The 26,913-nt window shown below is 52.0% G+C and overlaps 2 protein-coding genes across 2 annotated transcripts in view; one reads left to right on the top strand and one right to left on the bottom strand.

Moving 5' to 3' along the window:
• Positions 1-317: 317 nt before the first annotated feature.
• LOC144731179 (protein kinase C delta type-like) overlaps positions 318-26,913 on the top strand; it is a 77,426-nt gene continuing 50,830 nt past the window's right edge. The window contains exons 1-6 of the mRNA XM_078612144.1: positions 318-580; positions 5,095-5,277; positions 6,538-6,635; positions 15,045-15,152; positions 17,362-17,422; positions 25,770-25,920. Coding sequence (XP_078468270.1) covers positions 5,160-5,277; positions 6,538-6,635; positions 15,045-15,152; positions 17,362-17,422; positions 25,770-25,920 — 536 coding nt within the window. The 5' untranslated portion in view covers positions 318-580; positions 5,095-5,159. The remainder of the gene's footprint in view (positions 581-5,094; positions 5,278-6,537; positions 6,636-15,044; positions 15,153-17,361; positions 17,423-25,769; positions 25,921-26,913) is intronic.
• On the bottom strand, positions 7,979-16,579 carry LOC144731181 (uncharacterized). Its single transcript, XM_078612149.1, has 3 exons — positions 16,090-16,579; positions 12,687-15,162; positions 7,979-8,866 (listed from the first exon to the last, which is right to left on the bottom strand). Exons 2-3 carry the CDS (start codon positions 14,034-14,036, stop codon positions 8,852-8,854), a joined length of 1,365 nt encoding a protein of 454 aa, XP_078468275.1. The 5' UTR covers positions 14,037-15,162; positions 16,090-16,579; the 3' UTR covers positions 7,979-8,851.

Below are 26,913 nucleotides of genomic sequence, written 5' to 3'. Positions count from 1 at the left end.
ATGTGTGTGTGTATGTGTGTACGTGTGTTTACGTGTGTATGTCAGTATGTTTGTGCGTATATGTGTGTACGTGTGTGTATGTCAGTATGTGTGTGTGTATGTGTTTGTATGTTTGTATATGTGATTGTATGTGTGTGTACGTGTGTGTACGTGTGTACGCATGTGTATGTCAGTATGTGTGTGTGTATGTGTTTGTATGTGTGTGTATGTGTGTGTGTATGTACATGTGTGTGTGTATGTATATGTGTGTGTATGTAGGTGTGTGTATGTGTGTGTACGTGTGTGTTTGTGTGTATATGTGTGTATGCGTGTGCCAGCCCACGCGAGAGCTCTCCAATCCCATGAGCGATGACGATCAGAGCGGGACTCGGCCGACTGTGACTCGTGGACAGCGACAAGTGGACTCTCTCATCTCGTCCTCCATTACACAACAACCACCACAACAACAACAGCAGCATAGCTTGATACTAGCCTGAAGTCTCTTCCTTAACAGCAACAGCAGCAAGACGAACCGCCACGCTCCACGAGACACGGCAGCTGCTCTTTACAGAAGGCGAAAACACCCAGCCGAGTGACCCGGGTGAGTCCGAGTCCTTCTCCTGCTCCTTAAAATTAGTTCTGCTCAGCACGAGGAGCCACGCGAAGGCTCCAAACGTCGAGCAGCCAGCAACAAAGAGCACCCATCAAGTTTACGGAGCCACGGTAGCGTGATGTTAACCACCTCGCCAGGGATACAGGAGGACGTGGGTTCGATTCCGACACTCATGTCTGTCTTTCTCTCTCTTCCCGTGGTGGTCGCGTGGAGTTTTCTCCGGGTTACCCGGTGTTTCCCTCCACATTTAGAATCAATATCATGCGTGTAGAGTATTTGGCTGCGATACATTTCCACGTGATAATGATAAGCTTATTCGTTGAGCTATCATTCGTGGCCGGGTGGCTTCTGAAAAGAGCAGCATAGCTCAGTGGGCCTTACCTGGTAAAATTAAAAAAATGTGTTTAGTTAAAAATAGCGGGATTCTTGAATGGAGCGAGTTTTTATTATTATAGCCTTGGGAGAGGATAAGAGACGATGATCGTGGTGATGGGAGGAGGGAATTCCGGAGTGCAGCAGTGCGAGGGAAGAAGCAGAGCGAGGGAAGTGAGGTGACATGTGGCAGAGATGCATAATTGATGAGTTCCATTTTTACCATTTAATGACTCTCTCATGACTCTCTTTCTCAACACGTGTTTAAATACTGTGTTGTGTGATGGCACTGCTCCATATATTACGGATGGCAGCGTTAAACTCATATGCTTAGGTTTTTTTCGGTAAAGTCACGTAGGTAAAACATCAAAATTAATAAAAAATAAAATAAAATAATAAACCACGACGTTTCGGAGGCAACACAAGTCTCCGTCATCAGGTGGGACCGTCACAGCCAGATTAATTTTGATGTTTTACCTACGTGACTTTACCGAAAAAACCTAAGAATATGAATCCTTGCAGTTACGAAAGCTTCAAATCTAGAATTAGCGTTAAACTCGTTGACTCACCTCTCTAGCCCTTCTATAACATCACTCGAGTTCACATCACTCACTCAGCTCTCTAGTCCTTCTAGAGCATCATTAGAGTTCACATCAGTCGATCAGCTCTCTAGCCCTTCTAGACCATCATTAGACACGCATAAGTTTTCAATTTACAGTATGTTTATTGTTTAAGGTAGAATGCATACCTTCTGTTTTAAGTGTAGCGGGGTACACCTGCAAATTAATCGGCCGGGTCAATAGATATTTGTATAGTGCCGTACAACAAGCGTACGTAAACTCACTGGCATTGCTGTTAGCATTGACTGGGGCTCCATGGTCCATATCTTGTCGACACCCTCTGATCAGCGTTTTTTTTTAACAAACCCGACTCTCCTGATGAGACGACACTCATCAGAATCAGAATGTTTATTTATACTGCAGGAGGAATCCGATGAGCTATAAAGCTCTTTTTCACAAATGTCGAGTTGGGGCACGAGGTCAAAACGTTACAACAACAAATGATACAAAGACACGATAGGAGTACAAAGTTTAGAAAAGAGTAAACAAATCACTAAACAATATCTACAAATAAAACCAAACCATTTTTATTATTTACCAACTAAAGCCCACTGAGCTATTAGCTTCTTTTTTCCGAAGCGACCTGACCACAAATGATGGCTCAACAAAGTGGCTTAACATGTGGGCGTTGATAGCAGCAGCCAAACAATCTAAATAATATAGTGTCGAAACCGGCCAATGGGTTTTTGTTCAAACAAATGCTGCTGATCAGATTGAAATCGCAAGACATTCGCCAATAACACTGGCCTCAAAAATATCAGAGTATATAACAGGTGACGTTTCGGACAATGGCCCTTCTTCACGATACATAAAGGCCAGAAAGGTGTAGTGAGTTGTGTTGTTCTTTGTGCTTGTGCAGCAGCACCAGCTAGAGTAAATATCTGAGTGGTCAGCCACTCCACCGATGGGCTAACACATAGATTGAATTTGCTGGAATTTCATTCTAATATGTGCATCATAGTCAGCCATGCTCAATCCGCTGCTGTGGTCAATCCTCTGGTAGATAAAGTCCACCCACGTAACCTCTGGGTTTTACCATACTGGATCACATTGTGAGGAGCTCACAGGAACTTTACGTAGCCCGCATGCCCAGCCACCGCATGCCCAAGCACCTTCTGTTTGGCCGGATAGAGAAGGCTACACGAACGCGACACGGGCCAGAGAAGAAATGGAGTGATGTGGTACAGGAGGATGTGGAGCTGAGTAGACTTGCCGATGATCGGTACCAGCGGTGTCAAAAATCGGCCTCTGTTGAGGAGGCTCGTTAAGGGCGCTGCTGGGCAGTTGGAGGCAGTCGACCTCCAGCAACGGAGAGCGGAGCAGCGACGCTCACAGCAATGAGCGGAGCGACGGGTGGTTAAAACGCAGCAAGTTGGCACAGGAGGGGGTACAGCTGGTGGTGCCACTGCCAGTAACCTCAGTCAATCAACACATGGCACCTGGGGGCTTTTTCGATGACCTGCCAGTGAGCCTTTGACACTTCACGTGGCATGAAAGTGGACCTATCCTGGCACAAGCGCCGTGGTGACGTTATCGCCATTCATGGCGAATAGCGGCTGTTGTGTGTATGTGTCAGTACTGTATGAGTACCTGGTGCTGTGTGTAGTAAACATTGACACTAGGCAAAGACGGCCGGGCGTGGTGCTGCCCCCCCCACCCCCGTGTGTTGTGCCGGCCTTAATAAGTGCTACTCGTATTCTTTGGGTCCAGGAGGAAAAAAGAGGAAAGCTGCTGAGGCAGACTATTTATTTCCTCCTCCTGATGACGACCGCTTGTGTTGTGATCGAAACGTCGTAGTTTTTTTTGTTATTTTATTTTAACCTATTTACGTGACTTTACCGAAAGACCCAAAGAATATGAATTCCTGCAGTCACGAAAGCTTTAAGTCAAGGTGCTACTCGCTAACAGCACTTGCCCCAACAGTATGTTAAGGCTATAGGGAGATCTTTGTCTTGTATGTGCATGTTTGGGAGTGATAGTGTAGCGGTTAGCGTGCTGCGCTACGAACCTAGCGACCCGAGTTCGATTCCCACTCACGACCAACACCAGCGACGAGTATCTGAACCGGTCCTGGGCCGAATCAGCACTTGCACCCGACACCAGATACTAAAATGAGTTTCTGGTGTGGTGTGCAAACATCTCCACTAGGAAGACAAAGGCGGTCGGGCGTGGTGCTTGTGTACCGTTTCGGCCTTCAGATAGGTGCTCGCTAACAGCATTTGCCCCGACAGGTTGTTAAGGCGATACGGGGGATGTTTGTATCGATATGAGTGAATATCATTACAGTATATGCGTTAGATCTACACTGATAAACAGAAGAACACCCGGATCAGAGAGCACGTGCTGATTAATTACATCGTCCAAACTGTGAAGAGATGCGAGTGAAGCGTGGACAGGAGGCGCATCGTTTAGAATGGATGGCGATCCAAATGACTGGAAACTACCAAACCATGTTATATTTCACCAGGTAAAGCCCACTGAGCTGTAGAGCTCTTTTACAGAAGCGACCTGGCCATCACAAATGATAGCTCAACGAAGTGGCGGCTGATCATCATCACCTGGATATTTTATAGTTACCAAATACTCTAAATACCTGTTTTTAAATGTGGAGGGAAAAGCCTGAGGACCCGGAGAAAAATCCACGCGACCACGAGGAGAGAGAGACATACAGACTACAAATATACAATAGGCGGGGATTGAACCCACGACCTCCTGTATACCAGGCGAGGTAGTTAACATCTCCTAGCCACCGCGGCACCCGCTAAGGGAGCAGCAGCCGAGGAATGGAATGCGAGGATATGGAGCGATGAAACCAGCTCCATGGTGTGCAGAGTATTTGCTGGGTGGGTTGTTACATCGCAAGTTAGTGGTGATGGCTTGGGAAAAGAGGCCCTCATCCAGCAGTGGATTGACATTGGTGGCATATGTATGTTGAACTTATTTCGCACGGTACGTAGCCATCCACACTACTCGGAGGTGAGGGAGGTGGACAACAAACCAAACACAACAAGCAGTTCTAAAGAAATGTTTGTCAATCTAGATGATGTTCAAGTACATTGCTCCAGTGGCTTTCTAATATCAGAAGGAAGAACGTTCCAGACGGCCGCAGAAGGCATATAAAAGTGCGCGATGCGGTGACGCGAAGTGGTCTTTATTCGATTTCCAGCCAAAATCCGTTGCTGTGTCGATGATCGGAGTTCGCGTGATGATGGTTTATGTTTCTTGACGAGATCAGGGAGGTATCGTGGTTCGTTTGTGGAAAGCACTTTGTGTGTAATGAGCGTGACCTTATAACTACGTACACGTTCGGCAACGGAAAGCCAACGCAGCTCAGCGAGCTGGATGGATACGATAAAATCTTGCAGTACCGGTCACGACACGTCTCCGAGAATTGTGTACATGCTGCAGCGTGGAAATGTTTTTTGCCAGACGTCCTGTAGAGTAGTGAGTTACAACAATCGAGACTTGTCAATACAACGCTACACGTCACATGATGATGTATCCAAACAGGTGCTGGCTTGAGACCTGTGGAACCCAGAGGAGGAGGGGGAAGAGTAGGCAGAGGGGAGGGAGCGATGGCGCTTCTGCTCCGCATCAGCTTCCTCACGTGTGATGGCTGTCGCATGTCTCGCCCGGAGGCCTCCTCGACCCAGCAGTACTGCGCCGTAAACATCCGCCAGGCCGTGCCCAATGGTCAGTGCTGGTGGTGGAGCTGCTGCTGGTCCATAGATTCACACAGAGACCATCGCTCTTACATGGACACCCATAGACTCACGCAGACACCCACGGTCTTACATGGACACCCATAGACTCACGCAGACACCCACGGTCTTACATGGACACCCATAGACTCACGCAGACACGCACGGTGTTACACGGACACCCATAGACTCACGCAGACACGCACGGTCTTACATGGACACCCATAGACTCACGCAGACATCCACGGTCTTACATGGACACCCATAGACTCACGCAGACACCCACGGTCTTAAATTGACACCCATAGACTCACGCAGATACGCACGGTCTTACATGGACACCCATAGTCTCACACAGAAACCCATCACTTCATGTATCTCATGCAGAGGTTCATGCAGAGACCCATCGACTCACACACAGACCCATCGACTCAGGCACAGACACATCGACTAACGCACAGACACATCGACTCACGCCGAGATCCATCGACTTTCTAGTTGATTCATTTGGGTGACCCAGGCCACTCTTGCAAATTAAACTCATCCCTGACTCTCTTGAATTCTCAACTGGTCACTCAGAAACAACTTGGTAAGCTGGATCAAATTTGCCCCAGCCGAATGTTGTTTTGTTACAAGAGATGATGCTAGTGACAACTTTTGCTTGTGACGGTTTGCTGGCAACAGTTACCGTAACATTGTTCCGAGTGCGTCACAGCCTCCTCCTCCTCCTCCACACCTCCGATTGGCATAGTTGGCTTACGTGTGGTGCGAAATAAGTTCAACATAAACATAGCCCTCAACCCATATGGTTGACCCGTATTCTTGTACGTGGAATTTGAGTTTTCAGGTCCATACGGAGTACTCGCGTTTCAATCCGAGCAACATTTTTGTTGTCTATTTGTTTGTGTTTATCCCTTGTGATGGGACTTTGTAGGATGAACGTTGAGATTTATAAGGGGCACGGGGTGACCAATAAGTTCTGAATTGGTCTGTAATAAGGTGGGGCACTGACAAGGGGTTGAGAGGTATGCACACATCAACATTCACAGCTGCTCCTCCACAGCTTCTCAACCTCCCCGTGACCCTCCCCCTCTCATCCATATGCCCCTCGTGACTCTCCCTTCCCCTCGTGACTCTCCCTCTTCCCCGTGACCCATCTTCTTCTCTTTGTCGTGACGCCTTCTCCTCCTCATCCTCTTCCTCCCCCTTCCCTCCTGTGGGTGCCCCCACTGTCTCTCCCTCCACCACGCAGAGCGGGGCGGCGTCACCTACATCCAGAACAAGCCCACCATGTACCCTCGCTGGGAGACCAAGTTCAACACCCTCCTGCACGACGAGCACCTGCTGCAGGTGGGCGCCAGCGCCATGCGTTGACGCCGCTCGTTTGCGGTGCGCGGAACCGGTAGGCTCGCGCCGGTTATGACCGTGGTTGTCGCCGCCACCGCCGTCATGATCGGCGCGCACGGCGTCGTGGCGAATGTCATCGACGCTCCGAGCAGACGCTCCCCCCGGTGTTAATCCCGTGGTGTGTGTGTGTGCGTGCTTGCTTGCTAACGCTCCAACTTCACGCCACCCACTTCACTGCCACGTGGCAACATTTGCGAAAAATTGCTATATAGCTCAATGGATTCCTCCAGTATGAGTAAATATTCTGATTGTGAGCATCGTCTCCCCCACTACTGGTCGACTGTTCCTATCTGTGAAAACCAGCGGCGCCTTCTTCCCACAGGATCGCCCTGCGCTGCGGGTACGATGACGCCAAAACCACGTGTACTCAATTGCCATTTTTATTTAATGGTTACGAGTGTTAGGGTTGTTAACTGGTTACTAGTCTTCAGAACCATATACTGGCTCCGGAAGTCACAAAACTGGTTACCGGTTACGTCGGCGGCATGGCTGAGCTTGTGCGGTCAAAAAACGGCCCTTGGCGCCACCTTATTGCCGAACTGGCCTCGGCGTGGCTCGGTTATGCCAGTGGAAGAACAATCTGTGCCTCCTTCCTAAGCTGGCATGGCCCTAGCGCGGCTCAGTTGTGCCAGAGCAGAGAAACCACATAGACATCAGAGCAGAGACAACCACATCGGCATCAAAGCAGAGAAACCACATAGACATTAGAGCAGAGACCACCACATCGACATCAGAGCAGAGACCATCACATCGACATCAGAGCAGAGACCACCACATCGACATCAGAGCAGAGACCACCACATCGACATCAGAGCAGATACCACCACATAGACATCAGAGACCACCACATAGACATCAGAGCAGAGACAACCACATAGACATCAGAGCAGAGACCACCACATCGACATCAGAGCAGAGACCACCACATCGACATCAGAGCAGAGACCACCACATCGACATCAGAGCAGAGACCACCACATCGACATCAGAGCAGAGACCACAACATAGACATCAGAGCAGAGACCACAACATAGACATCAGAGCAGAGACCACCACATCGACACCAGAGCAGAGACCACCACATCGACATCAGAGCAGAGACCACAACATAGACATCAGAGCAGAGACCACCACATCGACATCAGAGCAGAAACAACCACATATCAGAGCGGATCGCAGCAATGGGAAGGTGTCGAGTTAAAATATTGTAGTTGGTGTTAGGGTTAAATGCACGCATCATCCTCACTCCGGGGTCAAAATTGTGTAATAAACCTCCTTGAGACGGCTTCCGGAATCAGTCCTTTTTATTTTCAACTTCCACAGTTACACTTTACACACACTCCCCGTTGCTGGCAGACAACGGAGAGAGGGCAGACTTCTCGCCAATTCCCCACCGCGCACGTGGCACCCAGAGCCCCGTACGCGCGTGACTCTTCCTCTTGTCGTTCCCAAGTCTGCTCACGACTGTCCTCTCTCCCTCTCTCTTAATCCCTTCGTCACGTGGTACCCCCCAGCCAATCATCTATAGACAGCCTTGACCGTTCCCGATGATTCCCTGTCAATCCCGGGACCACGCCTCTGATCCGGCTCCCCATTAGCTGAGGCCCCGATTGGCCAGGCCAACCACCCCTGCTAACACGCCGCGATCACGCCGAGGCCATGCTCCCTGGCTCATCCCTTATTGGCTACAAAGCAGGACCGGCAAGCCAATCTCCACGTGAACCCTCTATGGCTGTTATTACATCACCCCCCCCGCCCCCGGTGAAAAAAATCAGCCGTCTCGGCTGGGAAAAGGGTGATCAACCAATTCCGTAAAACATCTTATTAGGGCACCAAGGTGCATTTAACAATAAAGGGTGACGGCGTCCCCGCGCCGAACAACACTTAAAAACAGTCACCCATGTAAAACCCGACATACATTAGGACGCCCCTGCAGCGCGGTAACAACAGGGTGAACAGCTAGACGATCAAACGTTAACGAAACGGGAGAGATTTCGATCGCGTACGCGACGCGGAACCCTCTCCGCTTCCGGCGCATGGTCGCTTCGCTTTCAGATCGACAGGAGGTGGTAGACTTGAAGAAGAAGAAGGTTGTTGGTTCTCGATCATGTCCAGGGCAGGCCCCGTTGGAGGGGGGGCAGCGGGGGCTTCCTCAGCCCTCAGAACCTGTTCATCTGTAGGAGGCACAACACAGTCCCCCTTGGGATCAACGGGTGTGGCAATCGGCGTAATCGGCCCGGCAGACCCCGGCAGGTCAGCTAGTAGGGATGAAGGACCGACACGCGCATCAACATAGGGTTTAAGTCGCGAGGAATGAACATACCACCGACGGTTTCCGTATTGAACGCGGATACTCTGTGCGTTCCGAACATCTATCAGTGTCACGGGCCCCCGCCATGGCCTGTGCAGTTTAGGGGATGTGCCCACCGGTACCTGGGGGCAGTGGAGCCACGCCAGGTCTCCCACTGACCAAGGCATGCGAGTATGCGATCGACGCGCATACCGTTCGTTCCTTGCCTGGGCACGGGCCGTCGCACACCTGGCAGCCTCTCGCGCCTCCGTAACTCGTTCAAGCGAGTCCCGCACGTGATCAGGCAAGGAGCGAGACGGTTGTTTACTCGGCTTACCCAGTTGCACATCGATGGGTGGAACATTCTCACGGCCATACATAAAAAAAAATTGTGAGTATCCCGTGGACGTGTGTGGAACCATGCGGTATGCCGCTAAGACGCCTGGTATGTGCAAGTCCCAATCGGTTTGCTTTTCACTGACCATGCGACAAAGCATAGCCGAGAGGGTACGGTTGAATCGTTCCACCATACCATCTGTTTGCGGATGGTATGGGGAAGTGCGAATTTTCTTTGTACCCAGCGCGTCGCAAACCTCCTTAAGCAATTTAGAGGAGAAGTTCCGCCCTTGATCTGTGAGCAGCCTCTCAGGTGCCCCTTTATCCATGACATACCCGTTCAAGAAAGCGTCGGTGATGGACGCAGCCGTTTGGTCGGGCAGAGGCCAGGCCATCGGCCATCGAGAAAAATATTCCACCCCGACGAGAAGGTATTTATTGCCCCTAGCCGACGGGGGAAACTGGCCCAAGATGTCCAGAGCAACCAATTCGTTGATGCGGGACACCTCAATGGAACGTAACGGCGGTACATAGTGGTTCCGAGGCGGTTTCCTCTTCGCACAATCATGGCATGAGCGGACAAAGTCATTGACGTCTGCCGTCATACCGGCCCAAAAAAAATCCTTTTGCATCGAGGCCAAAGTCTTTTGGACGCCGAGGTGCATCAAGTTATCAGTGTGCAGAGCGCGAAGCAGGTCGTAGCGAAGCGAAGTAGGCACGACCAAGCGTGGTCGGTCAGACAACCCGTCGGTGCACATTAACAATCCCGACTTGCCTCGGAACATCTGCCACTTCCATCCCGCCAATTGAGATTTTTGTTTCCCTACCAATTTCCGTAGCGGAGACAGCGAGGCGTCAGCCTCCTGCTCACGTAACCAGACCGCATGCGGCAGCCGTAAGGTATCATCAGTGTCCACCGACACCTTCTGGTCGTCCTCATTCGCTTCTGCCCCTGTATCGTCCTCATTAGCTATCGCCCCCATAACCGGGCAGGGCGAGGTGGGCGGTGCCGCGCAGCGGTGCGTGCCCGTCAGGCAAGTGCACGGAGGAACGGGTGGCAGCCTCGAGAGCATGTCAGCGTTCGCGTGACGGGCCCCCTTTCGATATGTAATATGGAAGGAAAATTCCTGTAACGATTCCAACCACCGAGCCAATTGGCCTGACGGCTGGTCCAATTTCAAGGAGTATTGCAAAGCCGCATGATCAGTGCGAACAAGGAATTTCCTTCCATACAGGTACGGCCGGTACAATCGAACAAAATGCACAATTGCCAAAAGTTCCCGCCTCGTCACGCAATATCGCGTTTCCGCAGGGGACAGAACCCTGCTGCCATACGCCACCACTCGCTCAACACCGTCCTTACGTTGCGACAAAATGGCCCCAATGCCGATGTCACTAGCATCCGTATCAAGGATGAACGGCTGCGAGAAGTCTGGGTAATCTAGCGTAGGCGCCGTGGCGAGGTGGTCCCGAAGCGCTCTAAAATAATTTTCTTCCTCAACTCCCCATTTAAACCTTTGATTTTTGCCCGTTAGAACGTATAATGGTTTCGCCAACGTCGTAAAGTTCTTAACGAAGCGGCGATAATAGGAAGCGAATCCTATAAACCGCCGAACATCACCCACGGAAGTGGGTGTGGGCCACTCTCGAACACATTTTGTTTTCAGAGGGTCAGTGGACACGCCGTCCGAGCTGACAATATGACCCAAGTAACGGACGGAGTGTTGCAAAAGGTGACATTTCCTAGGTTTAAATTTGAGGTCAGCCGCCCGCATTCTTTGAAAAACCGTCTCTAGGCGTTGGAGGCGTTCCTCGAATGTGCGGCTGAAAACAATGATATCGTCTAGATATATGAGGCACGTTTCCCATTGTAGTCCGGCCAACACCAATTCCATGAGCCGTTGAAACGTCGCCGGAGCCGCATTCAAGCCCATAGGCAACCGATTAAATGCAAAGAGACCTTGCGGCGTGCGGAATGCCGTTTTGGCTTTTGACTCGTCATCGAGGGGAAGCTGCCAAAAGCCCGAGGACAGATCAAGGGTGGAAAAGAATTTAGCACCCGATAAAGAATCCAATGAGTCATCCATCCTCAGTAAGGGGTACGCGTCCGCCACCGAAATCTTGTTCAACCGGCGGAAATCAACGCAAAATCTTGTACCACCATCTCTTTTCTTAACCAGAACAACGGGCGCGCCCCAAGGGCTGTTGAACGGCGAAATAATCTCCGCCGCCAGCAATTCATCTACTGCCCCGCGCACATGCTCCCTTTCCGCTGGGCTCATGCGATGAGGGTGCATACAGATGGGAGGTGACGCACCGGTGTCAATATGGTGCGACAAAAGCGATGTGCGGCCGAGGTCCAAATCATTTTTGCTGAAAACATCAGCGTACCATAGTAATAGTGAACGCAGAGCGTTCCTTTGTTCATTCGACAAGGAAGAATTTTCCCCGCATAAATCTGCGATCCAGCGTTCTTGCGAACGATCGTGTGGGGGCCCACCAGCAGGCATCCGGGCACGCGGCGTTTCGTCACAAGAGGCGAAATCGGTAGTGGCGTGAGCCAGCACCGATCCCTCCGGAACAACAACACGGTCAGGTCCCCCACTCAACACCTGTATGAAAGGTGCCTGACCTGGTCGCACGATCGTTTGTGCCGCCGCCAAAGAAAAGGATTTAGATACCGAATTCGATGGAGATAATAGCACGCCCTTCGCATCCCTTCCAATTTGAAGGGGTTTTCGGTAACGCAGCGGAATGAGCATTTGAGCTCCCGACGGAACCTCCACCGTAGCAGCGACTACGGCCGTAACTGCGTTACCTGTAGGCGCACTGGCCAGCAGGGAAGGCAGGAACGCCATCCTACAACTCCCCGGCATTTCCAAACAATCCTGGTCGACCTGTATATTCAGCGGCATCCGGCGCAGAAAATCAGTACCAAGCAAGCATGGGACAGCCAGCTAGCGAGAGATCAACACAGGTCCTTCGGCGGTAATATTTCCGATAGCGATGCTCACATCTACCTGACCACATATACCCATGCTTCCCCCATTCGCGGCAACACACGCATCATTAACCTTGCGTATCCGCGACGCAGGAATGGACAACAAATGAAAAATAACATCTGAAATGATGGTAGCAGATGCACCAGTGTCCACCAGGATACGGACGTCAACGCCGTCGATGGTACCCCGTACCGTCGACGAGCCCGACGCCGCAGCCACAACCCTGCGAGCCAATTTCTTCCACTGTGTAGCAGAGCGTGTAAGTGGTGCAGGAGAAGTGAAATTATCCTTAGGAGTGTAAGAATGAGTGCGAGTGGATGAGTGATGTGACACGACCTGCCGGGTGTCCGATTTGTGCTGACTCGCCCGAGGTTGTTGCAGTTCCGCAGCAGGTGGAGGAGATGGAGGTCCCCTTGGCGGAAGAGGCGACAGCAGAGGTCGGCAGCGGCAGTCACAGGCGAAATGGCCTCGTCTGCCACACTTGAAACACGCGGCCGTCGTCGGCCGGCGGTCGGAAGACCCGGCCCCCGCACGTGGACGGCCTGCGTAGTCGCCTCGCTGGTCGCGCAGCCGCCGTCCCGGAACCCTATGCGGAACAGCAGCAGCCAGCATGTCATCGTCGCCGGAGTCGTCGGAGCAGTGGACAACCAGTCGTGGAGACCACCCCAAGGGCGGCCCGTCGATTTCAGGTTTCCCCGTCCACACCGCCATCTGGTCCCAACGCTTGATATTAAACTTAGCGTCCAGGCAGCGCGCCACCCATCGCGATGTGAGCGGTTCGTGGCCGCAGACTGGTAGAGAAATGTTGAGCTCCTGAGACAACTCCAGCATACGGGAAAGGATGAGAGGATCCAAATGATCGGCCGTCGCGTCGGGGTAGGCAGCCATGGCCAGCGCCATCAACGCCCCCTGATAAGCCAAAGGTGACTCCTCCGATCCTCGGCGATGCGACATAAATTTTCTGGTGGCTGACGTCGGTGGGTCGTAAAATTCCGCCATCTCTGCGAACGCATCTTGCAGTGTCTTCTTCTTGGACGCTGGGATGGAGCGGAAGACCCCCAGAGAAACGTCATCAAGCAGTGTAGGTAGCGCTCCCAGTGCCTCATCCTCCGTCCAGTTGACGGATCTAAAAGCCGACTCGAAGCGCCACGTAAAAGCACTCCAATCGCCCCCGGCGAGAAATTCTTTGATCTGTGGAAAGCGATGTCCGTGGTGGCAAGCGCGCGCCGCGGGCGTCTCCGACTGCTGTTCCCGCGTCCCACCCGTCGCAGGCAAAATGGCGTCCGGCGGCCGCGTGTTGGCAGGCGCGCCCAAAATGGCGGCCGACGGCTCCCGCGCAGCTGGCCCGCCCACAACGACGGCTTCTTCCCGCGTGGCAGGAGCAATGGCGGACCCAGTTTCTTTTTCAGGACCCCTTCCCGCGGCGTCCAGCTGATCCGCATTCTGGCAACCCACGGCTGGAGAGGACGCCACCGCGGTCAACAGACTTAGCAGAATGGCGCGTAACAATTCGATCTGCTCCGCCATCAGCCGCCATCCGTCTTTTGTTCTTGCGGTGGTCGCATCTTCTCCCAGTCGACGCGGAGAGGCGTCGAGGAGAGAAGTATCAGCAGGCGGCATAGGGGCTGTAGCCCCCAACAGCTCATCTTCATCCGTCTCGACCTCTTCCTCTGATGGAGGCACGGGCAGGTTCTTTTTTCTGAGGTGTTTGGACATCTTAACGATCGTCCCAACGGTTGCAGAAGGACTTCTGACACCAATGTAATAAACCTCCTTGAGACGGCTTCCGGAATCAGTCCTTTTAATTTTCAACTTCCACAGTTACACTTTACACACACTCCCCGTTGCTGGCAGACAACGGAGAGAGGGCAGACTTCTCGCCAAGTCCCCACCGCGCACGTGGCACCCAGAGCCCCGTACGCGCGTGACTCTTCCTCTTGTCGTTCCCAAATCTGCTCACGACTGTCCTCTCTCCCTCTCTCTTAATCCCTTCATCACGTGGTACCCCCCAGCCAATCATCTATAGACAGCCTTGACCGTTCCCGATGATTCCCTGTCAATCCCGGGACCACGCCTCTGATCCGGCTCCCCATTAGCTGAGGCCCCGATTGGCCAGGCCAACCACCCCTGCTAACACGCCGCGATCACGCCGAGGCCATGCTCCCTGGCTCATCCCTTATTGGCTACAAAGCAGGACCGGCAAGCCAATCCCCACGTGAACCCTCTATGGCTGTTATTACAATTGTATCGTGGAGATGATGAATCGTAGAAATGATCGGACCGAAACAGCATCCCTATATTCATAACAAACACACAACATACTCTTTGGTTCTTTCGGTAAAGTCACGTATAGAGATCTGTTTTTTTTCTACCTACGTGATACCGAAAGAACCAAAGAGTATGGATCCTTGCGGTCACGAAAGTTTCAAATCAAGATTAAACACACAACAACAACCGCCATTCGCCACTAAGTGGCGGCGACGTCACCACCGCGCTTGTGCCCGGCTAAGTGCACTTTAAAGCCACGTGAAGTGGCCTTAACGACACACACACTGTCACGCACGCGGCGTATTCTCTCCGGTAAATATTCTACACATCGCAGGATTGAGTATCTCGAGTTGGGGTACTGGTGGGGGGGGGGGGATTGCCCCTGCTCCATCAACCGACGCCGACTCCGCTACCCCCCCCCCCCTTGCCCTCTGCCACCCCCCAACCACCCACCAGGTGATCGTGATGAGCGCGGCAGGGCGGCCGATTTCCGACACGGAGGTGCCGCTCCAGTCGCTGGTGCAAAAATGCCGGAACTCCGCCGAGGGCATCGCGGAATTCTGGGTAACTGGAGCTATCGGCGAGAACAAAAAAAAATCGTGGTGTTGTTGTTGAAAGTTGTCTTTGATTGAATAGTTTTAAACCCATTCCGCCCAGGGTAGATCCCACTTGATTGTAGCCCCTCTGTTATGTAGGAGGTTGTGGGTTGAATCCCGACCCTGACGCCTGCTGTATATTTGGAGTTTGCGCGTCTCTCTCCCCATGGTCGACGTGTGGATTTTTCTTTGGGCCCGCCGGTTTTTTTCTCCATATTTATAATCCTCATCACGCTTTTAGGGTATTTGGCTTCAATACATTCCCACACGTTGATAAGCCACTTTGCTGAGCTATCATCTGTGATAGCCAGGTCGCTTCTGAAAAAGAGCTACATAGCTCAGTGGGCCTTACCTGGTAAATAAAAACAGAAAAATTCTTGTTTTTTTTTTAAAATAGGACAGCCTGCATAAAATCAACACCCTACCTCAGCGATTTGCTTCGGATGTTATCTTTGGCACCCATTTCTACTGGTCTTAGATTTAGGATCGCCCTTCATAATTCCACAACAGATGGCGCATCAGGCAGCCACTCGCAGGGGTCGAGACTGCTTCCTCCTCCAATTTTTCAGGCTTCTGAGGGGGAATTCGGACTTGGAGGCGTACGATCCAAATGTCTCCGATGGGAACACATCACTGTTGGCTCCTCAGCTTATCGCAGTTTGTGATATGCCACGAAGCTCCTGATGGTCCACCCTGAACCGCATTCACCGCACAAACCGTGCCAGTAGCAGCAGATGCGGAAACCTGATGATGCACAAATGGAAAATCAAAAACTCTCCTGTAGTGTTGTGGCGTCTGTGGTCATCCAGGACAGAGACCGTAGTACAACGTGCAACGACGCAAGGGCCCGATCCACAAATATGAAGGAGAAATCACGGCGATGATGATGATGATGATACACTCACTCATCCGCTGGCTCCTGACGCGATTATATGGGCTTGACCACCTCCAATGTGAAATTACAGTCGTTGTCTCTGCATCTATGTTTGCAGCCGTACGGAAGAATAAGCTAAGTATAAGTTGGCTAAATGTCTGGAACTGCAGTCCCTCACATACTGAGCAGGATTGCTTCAATGAGGAAGCGACTTAGAGACTGGCAAAACAGCCCCCACCCACCCATCTCCTCCTCGGTAGTTGCCGAATGGTCACGCTGCGGTAGCTGTGAGCAATGCCACCGGGGGTGGGGGGTGGAGGCCGATAGCGATCGGGCTGTTCCCCCCGTGGCACTCACAGCCACCACAGTTGCTGTGGACGGGTGCGAGGGGCTGGTGACCCCTCCACCTTCAGCCCAATCACCACTAAACCCCATGTTAAAGAACACACACGCAAAGGGAAAGGTCCCCCCCGTGTAGCCTTCGCAGACTGTTTGGGCAAGTGCTGTTAGCGGGCACCACCTTAGAAGGTCGGCACGGCACACGAAGGGGCGGGTAGCCAGCACCACGCCCAACCGCCTTTCTCTTCCCAGTGGCGATGTTTTTACACGCCGAATCAGGTACTCATTTGAGGCTGAGTCGACCTAGGGGAGGCCCAACATCCGGTTCAGATAATTGTAACTGATGATGACCGTGAGCGGGATTCGACCTTGGGTCGCAGGGTTCGTAGCGCTGTGCGCAAACCGCTGCACCACCGCTCCCCGTACTCATTAATACCATGGCCGCCGTTCACCATAAAGCGCCAATGACGGCACCACGGCCCTTGTGCCAGGCTAGGTGCACCTGCCTGAGGCTGCGTGTAATGTCGAACGCTCACTGCCGACACGAGGGCACGGAACAGACCCAGGTGGTACCATTGGTTAACCGACTGAGATGACTTTCAGATGCACCAGTTGTACCTCCCTGCCCCCCTGCTGTGCCAATGTTCTGCGTTTTATCTACTCGACGCTCCGCTCGTTGTTGTGAGCTCCTCCGTCCTACTAGGCAATCGCCTCCGACTGCCCAGTAGCGTCCTTCACGAGCCTCCTCCGCAGAGCCCAATATTGACACCGCTGGTACTCATCATTGGCAAGTCCACTTAGCTCCACATCCTCCTGTACCACATCAGTCCATCTCTTATCTAGAACACATGCCTGGCTCCTTTAGCCCCCTCTTTCCGACGAAACAAAGCTGCTTGGGGCTGCGGACTACGTGTGTGTGTGTGTTATTGAGTGTGTCTGTATGTGCGTGCTTATGTGTTCCCAGCTGGACTTGAAGCCCCAGGGCCGCGTCCTCACAACCGTGCAGTGCTTACAGGACAGTGAAGGTGAGCCTGGGAAGGTGGTGTGTGCGAAAATGTGTGTTTCGGTGGATGGGGAGTAGTAATCTAGTGGTTAGCATGCTCCGCTACGAACCTGGCAACCCGAGTTAGATTTTTGAGCACGACGTTTCATCGGGCAATTTACCCGATGATGCTGGATGTAATTACCAGCGAAACGTCTTACTCAAAAATTGTAAATGTTGTAGATTCACTCTTCAACACACCGGTGGGCTAAAGTAGTGAACTATTTGTCTTTTGTCAACGTGACACATTTTTTACTGATTGGCCTTGTCGGGTGGTGGAGGGTTGCGACACATTCATAACGCGATATAACCCAAAAACCTTTATTATGAATGATATTGGTGGCGAAAGCGTACGTGTTAAACTACAATATATTATTTACGCAGGGTATTTGGTGATTGTATCGTGTATTTTATATTCTTGCACCTTGTATAATTGGTGTTAAAGCTAACCGCTGCACACTCGTGTTGAGTACAGTATTTTTAGGCATTGAATCTAACCTTGTGATTACGTCTCGGGTGTGCACGTGAACACAACGTGTCACTGTACCCTAAGTTGTCTTTGTTTAACCCTCGTAGGAAAATCGCTTTGATTGACGCTGTTTCGATACTCGTCGTCGCGTCTGTCAGGAATGCATCCCCAACTACAACCAGGGTATTGCTGTACAGGCAGTCCCCTACTTACGAACGCCCGACTTAAAAACATCTACACATTCCGAACATCCACACTAACGGACATCCACACTTAGGAATATCTACACTTATGAATAGCCACACTTGAATCTAACCTTGTGGATACGTCTAGGGTGAAGATGTGCACGTGAACACAGCGTGTCACTGTACCCTACGTTTTCTTTGTTTAGCCCTCGTGGGAAAATCGCTTTGATTGACGCCGTTTTGATACTCGTCGTCGCACCTTTCAGGAACGCATTCCCAACTTACACCGGAGTATTGCTGTACAGGCAATCCCCTACTTCCGAACATCCACACTTACAAACGAGCGTCCATAGGATATTTTTTGAACCATCTGACTTTCGAATGCGAGCTAACACTTGCGAACCAAACCGCGAAAAGATTTGGATTGCCAAATGTACATTTGTACAATATTTATTCTTATTTATGACTTTAACGATGATTGGTTTTTCGAAGAAACACAATTTATGCCGCTGACCATTAACGCATTTAAAGACATCGGTAGCTACGTTATGCACGTGGTCCCCTGTCGTGACGATCTAGCGCTGTGGAGGCAGTGGCGAGCGTTGGTGGATCACACAGAGACGTTCTGAAACTCCCTTCGCCCGTGGGCATCGAGGAGCCGTACTCTGGCTCTGTCTGCAGAATGCGGAATATGGACCAATCATCATCTGTTCCAACTCCCTTCCCATGGGTGGGCGTCGATGAGGAGCCGTACCCTGGCTCTGCCAGGAGAAGGCGGTGCAGATGCAGTGACGTGTAGACTAATCTCAATACGTTATATCTGTACGGGATATAGTGTTTCCCCCTCGCATGCATGTGTGTTTTCTCTCCGGGTGCTCCAGTTTCCTTGCACACGTACAAGCACTCAATCATTGCCCGATAACACCTTCATATTTAGAGGACCCCAAGCTTTGGGGGATGGGGGGCGAGGGGGCGTTGGGAATTTGGCACCAGCGCAGCACATGGCTGCTGCTGCTACCTCCCTACTTGTCTGTGGTTCCTCCTCCTGCGCCTCTCTCTAAGACAGCGATAAGCGTTGGTGGTAGTGTGGCGTTACTATTAGACTCTTTTTTTTTAGCAGGTGATACCCAACTGAGCTATGCAGCTCTTTTTCAAAAGCGACCCTGGATATTGCAAATGACAGTAGCTCGACGAAGTGGCTTATCGTCATCATGTGGAAATGTATAGCAGCCAAATACTTTTAAATACGCAATATTGATGCTAAATCTGGAGGAAAAAAAACAGATAAGCTGGAGAAAAATCCACGTGACCATGGGGCGAGAGAAACATGCAAATTACAAATACAGCATGCGGCGAGGTCGGGATCGAGCCCATGACCTACTGTATACCCGGCGAGGTAGTTAAAATCCACTGCTGCCATCCAGCAGTGGATTGACATTGACCAATGATGAAGATGACGATGATGACGATGATGATGACGATGATGATTATTTGTTTCCTGGACATCCTACGAGGGACGCACACACCGGGCTTTTGCCGAACGGTGACGCGGCAACCGGGCGGAAATGGGAGCGTGGTTTTGTAATGCGTGGAAAGTTAACTGACGTGAACATTTCAACTGAAAACATCGACCCATGATGTACAACTACAGGGTCGCTCTCATCACATGCAAAGTGCTTGCTGATCTCGTCAAGGAGTGTAAACCATAACCACGCGAACTCCTGCCACCCTCGCAGCAGCAGCGGCTTTTAGCTAACCGTCTGGAACGAAGACGGCCGTCTGGAACGCTTTTACTTATGATATTATAAAGCCACTGCGAGCTATGCACTTCTAAATCATCATCTAGATTGAAAACTAATTTCTTTACAACTGTCTTTTTGTGTATTTAGTTTATTGACCTTCCCCGCACCTCTGATTAGCGCGGTTGGCTACGTACAGTGCGAAAGAAGTTCTCACATACAACACATACACGCAGACCCGGCTACCCACACCCCCTGCTTGGAGAAAGCATGGGATTCTGTTTCTCGAGTCGAAGCCTCGGAAAATCCGATGCAAAATTTACTGATAGGGCTGTTTGTTGCTGGTGGCTTGACATTTTGGGCCTATGGGTGTTGTGTGTGTATGCTGAGCAATTAAGTTTGAATTTGAAAAACAAAAAACGCCTTGGGCACGGATAATGGAATGTTCCACCTTCATCCTTGCCTGACGCCCACAGCCACCACAAGCCTGGACTGTACCACTTTGCGTTGGGGTTTTATTGTTGTTGTGTGGTTTGGAAAAAATAATCTTCAGAGCGTATCAAACTCGAGTCCTCTGACAAGTTATCCCCACGCGCGCACACACGTCGATACGACTGATATTTCGGGTTATGCCGGCACGTAGCGATGTCCCGGCCACGTTTGTGTCGTAAGACCCCTCCACCACCCGACGCAGCCAAAGCGAATTGAATTTCCACGTGGTGCACGAAGAGGTGTGTAATGACGCATGTCATTTGTTATTATCGTTTCGGATCAACTCACTCAGTCAGTCACTCACTCACCCACTCAGTCACAAACTCACCCACTCACGCAGTCACACACTCACCCACTCACTTAATCGCCCACCCACTCACACACTCACCCACTCACTCAGTCACACACTTACTCACTCACCCACTCAATCACCCACTCACTCAGGCACACACTTACACGCTCACTCACTCACTCACCTACGCACTCTCCCATCCACCCACTCACCTATTGTCCAACCCACACCACCGTCGCTTCCCCGAATCATAGCGAAACGCACTTTCTCCCCGGCGGTGCCCGTGGCATTCAACCCCCCCACCTCTCCCTCCCTCTCCCCCACCTCGTCCCCTCCCACTCCAACCAACGACATAAACAACGCAACACCTTGAGGAAATCTTGCCGGCGGTGCAACATTCAAACTTGGTTCAGCCAAACCCCATCTCTACCCAGCCAGACCCCATCTCTACCCAGGCAGACCCCATCTTCACTCAGCCAGACCCCATCTCCACCCAGCCAGACCCCATCTTCACCCAGCCAGACCCCATCTCCACTCAGCCAGACCCCATCTCCACCCAGCCAGACCCCATCTCCACCCAGCCAGACCCAATCTCCACCCAGCCAGACCCCATCTTCACCCAGCCAAACCCCATCTCCACTCAGCCAAACCCCATCTCCACTCAGCCAGACCCCATTTCCACCCAGCCAGACCCCATCTCCACCCAGCCAGACCCCATCTCCACCCAGCCAGACCCCATTTCCACCCAGCCAGACCCCATTTCCACCCAGCCAGACCCCATCCCCACCCAGCCAGACCCCATCTCCACCCAGCCAGACCCCATCTCCACCCAGCCAGACCCCATCTCCACCCAGCCAGTCCTATCTCCACTCAGCCAAACCCCATCTCCACTCAGCCAGACCCCATTTCCACCCAGCCAGACCCCATCTTCACCCAGCCAAACCCCATCTCCACTCAGCCAAACCCCATTTCTACCCAGCCAGACCCCATCTCCACCCAGCCAGACCCCATCTCCACTCAGCCAGACCCCATCTTCACCCAGCCAGACCCCATCTCCACCCAGCCAGACCCCATCTCCACCCAGCCAGACCCCATCTCTACTCAGCCAGACCCCATCTTCGCTCCGACAGACCCCATCTTCACCACAAGCAAGAATCTGCCCCTGCGGCGCCATTGGCATCGTCACATTGCGAAGGGCACAAGTTTTCACTCTCTCTCTCTCGTTATTTACGTAGATATACTCTTTTTTAATTGTTGATTCGTGGTGTAAAGTCTTGGGGGTTTTGTTTTTGTACCATCCATCTAAGGGCCAATTCACGTAGCAGCATTGTGGGATGCAATTGCATGAATAACGCTAGCGAAAATGGCAATATTATTACTATTCTAAGTTGTCTTGCTTTGAGCCCACGTGTCACCCCCGTATCAGTGCCCCACCTTATTACAGACCAATTCTAACCTTATTGGTCAACCCGTGTCCTTATAAATCTGAACGTCCATCCTCCAAAGTCCCATGACAAGGGAGAAACACAAACAAATAGACAAAACATAATAATTTTGCCCGTATTGAAACGGCTGTACGCAACATGGACCTGAAAACTCAATTTCCCTATACAAGAATATGGGGTAAACCGTATGGGCCGACAGGTATGGGAAACGCGAGGGCGATGCCACGCGGCTCTCCCCATTTACGTAAAAACGAATAACATGAAAAAAAGAAAATCACCCCAACAGCTCTGGCTGGGGACCTGCGGACGCGTGGCCCCTTGTGATAGAGCCCTAAGGGGTTCTGATATTTTCCGAAAGGCGTTGAGATAAGACGGTGGTTGTGCATGCGTGGGTGGGTTAGGGGCAGGGTGGGGGTTAGGGGGGTAATGGGGGGGGGGTGCTGGCGATGGTGGTGGTTTTTGTGGTTTTGCGTAAGTGCGCGCGTGTGTGCGTGCATGTGTGCATGCGTGTACGTGTGTACGTGCGTGTGTGTGCATTTTGGTTTGTGTTCTGGGTGCTGTGGCCTGTTCTGCAAACGACTGATAAGAGACGTGGCCAGAGCCTGGGAGTGGCTCTGAGGCCATTAAGGACATCATTTGCCGAGTTCAACAATAACACTAGTCGTAGTAGTAATAAATAATAAATAATTGTGAATATATATTCATTTGAAATAAAAACAAAATTTGTATTTCCCAAAAACACTATTGGGAACCGTTGGCGTGGGCGTGTGCTCGGTGGTGGTGGTGATAGTGGTGGTGATGATGGTGGTGATGGTGGTGGTGGTGATGATGATGATGGTGGTGATAGTGGTGGTGATGGTGGTGTTGGTGCGGACGATGATGCTGCTGCTGCCGTGAGGTGGCTCTAGGGGTGTTAAACGGTCATACAGGTGGGGACTGCCGATCCCTAGACGGTAAAGCAGTGGTCATGCCTGAGCCTCGCAGTCTAGAAGGAGCCTGGGTTCGATTCCTGACTCGGGTGCCACTGGTGTTGAGTGTGTCAGTGTGTGTGTGTCACACACACTGTCTGCTCATGATCATTAAGGACCTTCATGATGGTGAGCGGGCTCGGGTAAAACTACGTGGCCGGGAGTCGGAGCCATTCCCTATTCACCTTGGGGTGCGATAGGGATGTCCTCTGGCTTCCACATTATTTAACATGTATTTCGACCACGTAGTTCGTGAACCCTTCGATGGCTGTACCGGAGGAATTTACATCTGGTACAGATACAATGGGAGGCTGATCGATGCCTATTCGTCAACCATGTTATGTATGCCGATGATCTGGTAATTGCTGCTCACTCAGAGGAGGATTTGGAGGCGCTGCTGCTGAACCTGAAGCTTGCCACTAAGAGGTGGGGCCTTACCATCAGCCCCACCAAAACTAAGCACCTGCCTGGGTGTTTTGTAACCATCAGACACTCCACCCTCACAACTCCCAATTGGTGATGGGGCAGTTGTGGAGAGAGTGGATAGTTTCCCATACCTGGGATGTGTGCTCATGACCGGCTTCGGTTTGAAAGCAGAGGTCTCATTCCGAATCAGTCGAGCAGCATTATCTTTCATCGGTTGCGTAACGCTGTGTGAAAGCTACCTGGTCTGTCGCTCCGCACAAAGCTTCAGGTCTTCTCGGTCACAGTCATTCCCTCCCTTCTCTACGCTTGCGAAACGTGGACCCCCCTAATGGAACATCTTCGCCGGTTAGAAACATTTAGGCTGGCCTGCCTACGATCCATCCTGGGTTTAACCAAGTTGGATTGTGTGAGGAGCTCACAAATCCTTGAAAGATCTGGACAAAGTCCCATCGGTGAGCTCCTCCGGCAAGCAAGGCTGCGTTGGCTGGGTCATGTAACCCGCATGCCCAGCCACCGCATGCCTAAACAGCTTTTGTTCGGCCGGATAGAGGGGGCTAAACAGGCTAGAGAAGAGATGGAGTGATGTGGTACAGGAGGATGTGGAGCTGAGTGGACTTGCCGATGACTGGTACCAGCGGTGTCAAGATCGGCCTCTGTGAAGGAGGCTCGTGAAGGATGCTACTGGGCAGTTGGAGGCAGTCGCCCTCCAACAACAACGGAGGGTGGAAAGGAGCGACGCTCACAACAACGAGCGGCACAGGTGGTGCATCGGCCAGTCATCTCAGTCAGTCGACCGGTGGCACCTGGGTCTGCCCCGTGACCTCCTGCCGGCGGGCGTTCGACACTTCACGTGGAATCAACGTGCACATAGCCTGGCACAAGCACCGTGGTGACGTCACCGCAACTTAGTGGCGAATGGCGTTTGTTGTTGTGTGTCACTGTGAGTACGGGGAGTGGTAGTGGAGTGTTTAGCGCCCTGCGGTACGAACCCGGGGACCCGAGTACGATTCCCGCTCACTGACACCAACACCATCCATGACGATTTTCTGAACCGGTCCTGGGCCTCCCTTACGTCGACTCAGCCTCAAATGTGTATCTGGTGCGATGTGTAAAAACATTGCCACTAGGGAGACAAAGGCGGCCGGGCGTGGTGCTGGCCATCCACCCCATCGTGTGCTGTACCGGCCTTCGTGGGTGCTGCCCGCTATCAGCACTTGCCCCAACAGTCCGTTGAGGCTATACGGGGATCTTTGTGTTTTGCGCTTGGAGTGTGTACGTCTCTCTCTCTTTGCCCTTGTTCCGCAATGCGTTTCCTCTGGCTTCTCCGCTTTCCGCCTCCCCCACAGCCAAACAATTATTCTAAGTGCTGAAATTGCAGCCGCAGATTGCTCAATGGGAATCACACGCAGCAGCAGAAATGTTGCCTTCCGACTGAGAAAAAACTTAGTAGCATCTCTCCCGAGATAGAGTATGCCGGATAAACAAGCAGAATAATTGTAATAACACGAAACTGTGTTATTTTTATTTTACCAGGTCAAGGCCCAATGTAGCTCTTTTTTCAGAAGCGTATTGGATTTTCGTCACGTGGAAATTTATAGCAATAGCCAAATACTCTGATCGCGTGATGTTGATGACTTAATGTGGAGGGAAAAACCGAAAGGACCCAGAGAGACGCGCAAACTCTAAATGTACAGCAGGCGTCAGGGTCGGGATTGAACCCACGTCCTCCTGCATACCAGGCGAGGTAGTTAACATCTCGCCACCGTGATGATGATAAGAGAGAGAGAGAGAAACACAAACTCCAAATATACAGCAGGCGTCAGGGTCGGGATTGAACCCACGTCCTCCTGTATACCAAGCGAGGTAGTTAACGTCTCCTGGCCACCGTGATGATGATAAGAGAGAGAGAAACACAAACTCCAAATATACAACAGGCGTCAGGATCGGGATCGAACCCATAACCTCCTATATACCAGGTGAGGTAGTTAACATCTGTGTGTGTGTTGGTGTGCGTGGTAATGGGGAGCGGTGGCATAGCGGTTAGCGCGCTGCGCTACGAACCTGGCTTCCGGAGTTAAATTCCCGCTCACGGCTAACACCAGTGACGATTATCTGAACCAATCCTGGGCCTCAAATGAGTACCTGATGCGGTGTGTAAAACATCACCATCGGGAAGACAAAGGCGACCGGGCGTGGTTGCTGGCCACGCACCCCCTCAAGCGCCACGGTGCCGGCCTTCGTCGCTGCTCGCGAACGGCACTTTCCCCGACAGTCTCTGAAGGCTACGTGGGGGGGGGATCTTTGTCTTTGGCAGATGAAAGCGCACGAGCAGAGGCCCGCGGGCCACTCAAGAAGCGCCGCGGCGCCATCAAGCAGGCCAAGGTGCACCACGTCAAGGGCCACCAATTCACCGCCACCTTCTTCCCACAGCCCACGTTCTGCTCGGTCTGCAAGGAGTTTGTGTGGTGAGTGTGGGTGTGAGCGTTTGGGTGAATGGGTGGGTGAGTGTGTGAGAGTGTGGGTGGGAGTGTGTGAGAGTGTGGGTGTGTGGGTGAGAGTGTGTGAGAGTGTGGATGGGAGTGTTTGAGAGGGTGGTTGGGATTGTGTGAGAGTGTGGGTGAGTGTGAGAGAGTGGTAGGGGAGCGGTAGCGTAGTGGTTAGCGCGCTGCACTATGAACCTGGCGACCCGGGTTCGATTCCCGCTCAAGGCCAACAGCAGTGACGATTATCTGAACCGGTCCTGGGCCTCCCCTAGGTCGGCTCAGCCTCAAATGAGTACCTGGTGTGACGTTTAAACATCGTCATTGGGGAAACAAAGGTGGCCTGGCGTGGTGTTGTTCACCCACCCCCTCGTATGCAGTACCGGCCTTTATAGGTGCTTGCTAAGGGCGCTTGCCCCTACAGTCTGTTAAGGCTACACGGGGGATCTTTGTGTGTGGGTGAGTGTGGGTGAGTGTGGGTGAGTGTGGGTGAGTGTGGGTGAGTGTGGGTGAGTGTGGGTGAGTGTGGGTGAGTGTGGGTGAGTGTGGGTGAGTGTGGGTGAGTGTGGGTGAGTGTGGGTGAGTGTGGGTGAGTGTGGGTGAGTGTGGGTGAGTGTGGGTGAGTGTGGGTGAGTGTGGGTGAGTGTGGGTGAGTGTGGGTGAGTGTGGGTGAGTGTGGGTGAGTGTGGGTGAGTGTGGGTGAGTGTGGGTGAGTGTGGGTGAGTGGACAAATTCCACATATACAGCAGCAAGCGTCTCCAGGGTTGAGATTGAACCCACGATCTCCTGCAACCAAGGCGACGTAGTTAACTTTTCTGAACAGGATCCTCTGCCCTTGCCTACTTTGACTCGTCCTTAAACCCAAAACACCGAGTACACTGTACGGTATTTTAAGTAAAGCACCCGAGTGGACCTAGAACGATGAGTCAGGGTGGGCGCGTTGTGTCTGTGCTGGACTGGGTGTGCTCCTCACGCGGC

The sequence above is a fragment of the Lampetra planeri genome, chromosome 38 (assembly GCF_965212315.1).
Source record: "Lampetra planeri chromosome 38, kcLamPlan1.2.h2, whole genome shotgun sequence".
Lineage (NCBI taxonomy): Eukaryota > Metazoa > Chordata > Hyperoartia > Petromyzontiformes > Petromyzontidae > Lampetra > Lampetra planeri.
The sequence above is the reverse complement of the archived record's forward strand: the minus strand, read 5'-3'. Positions and strand labels throughout refer to the sequence as shown.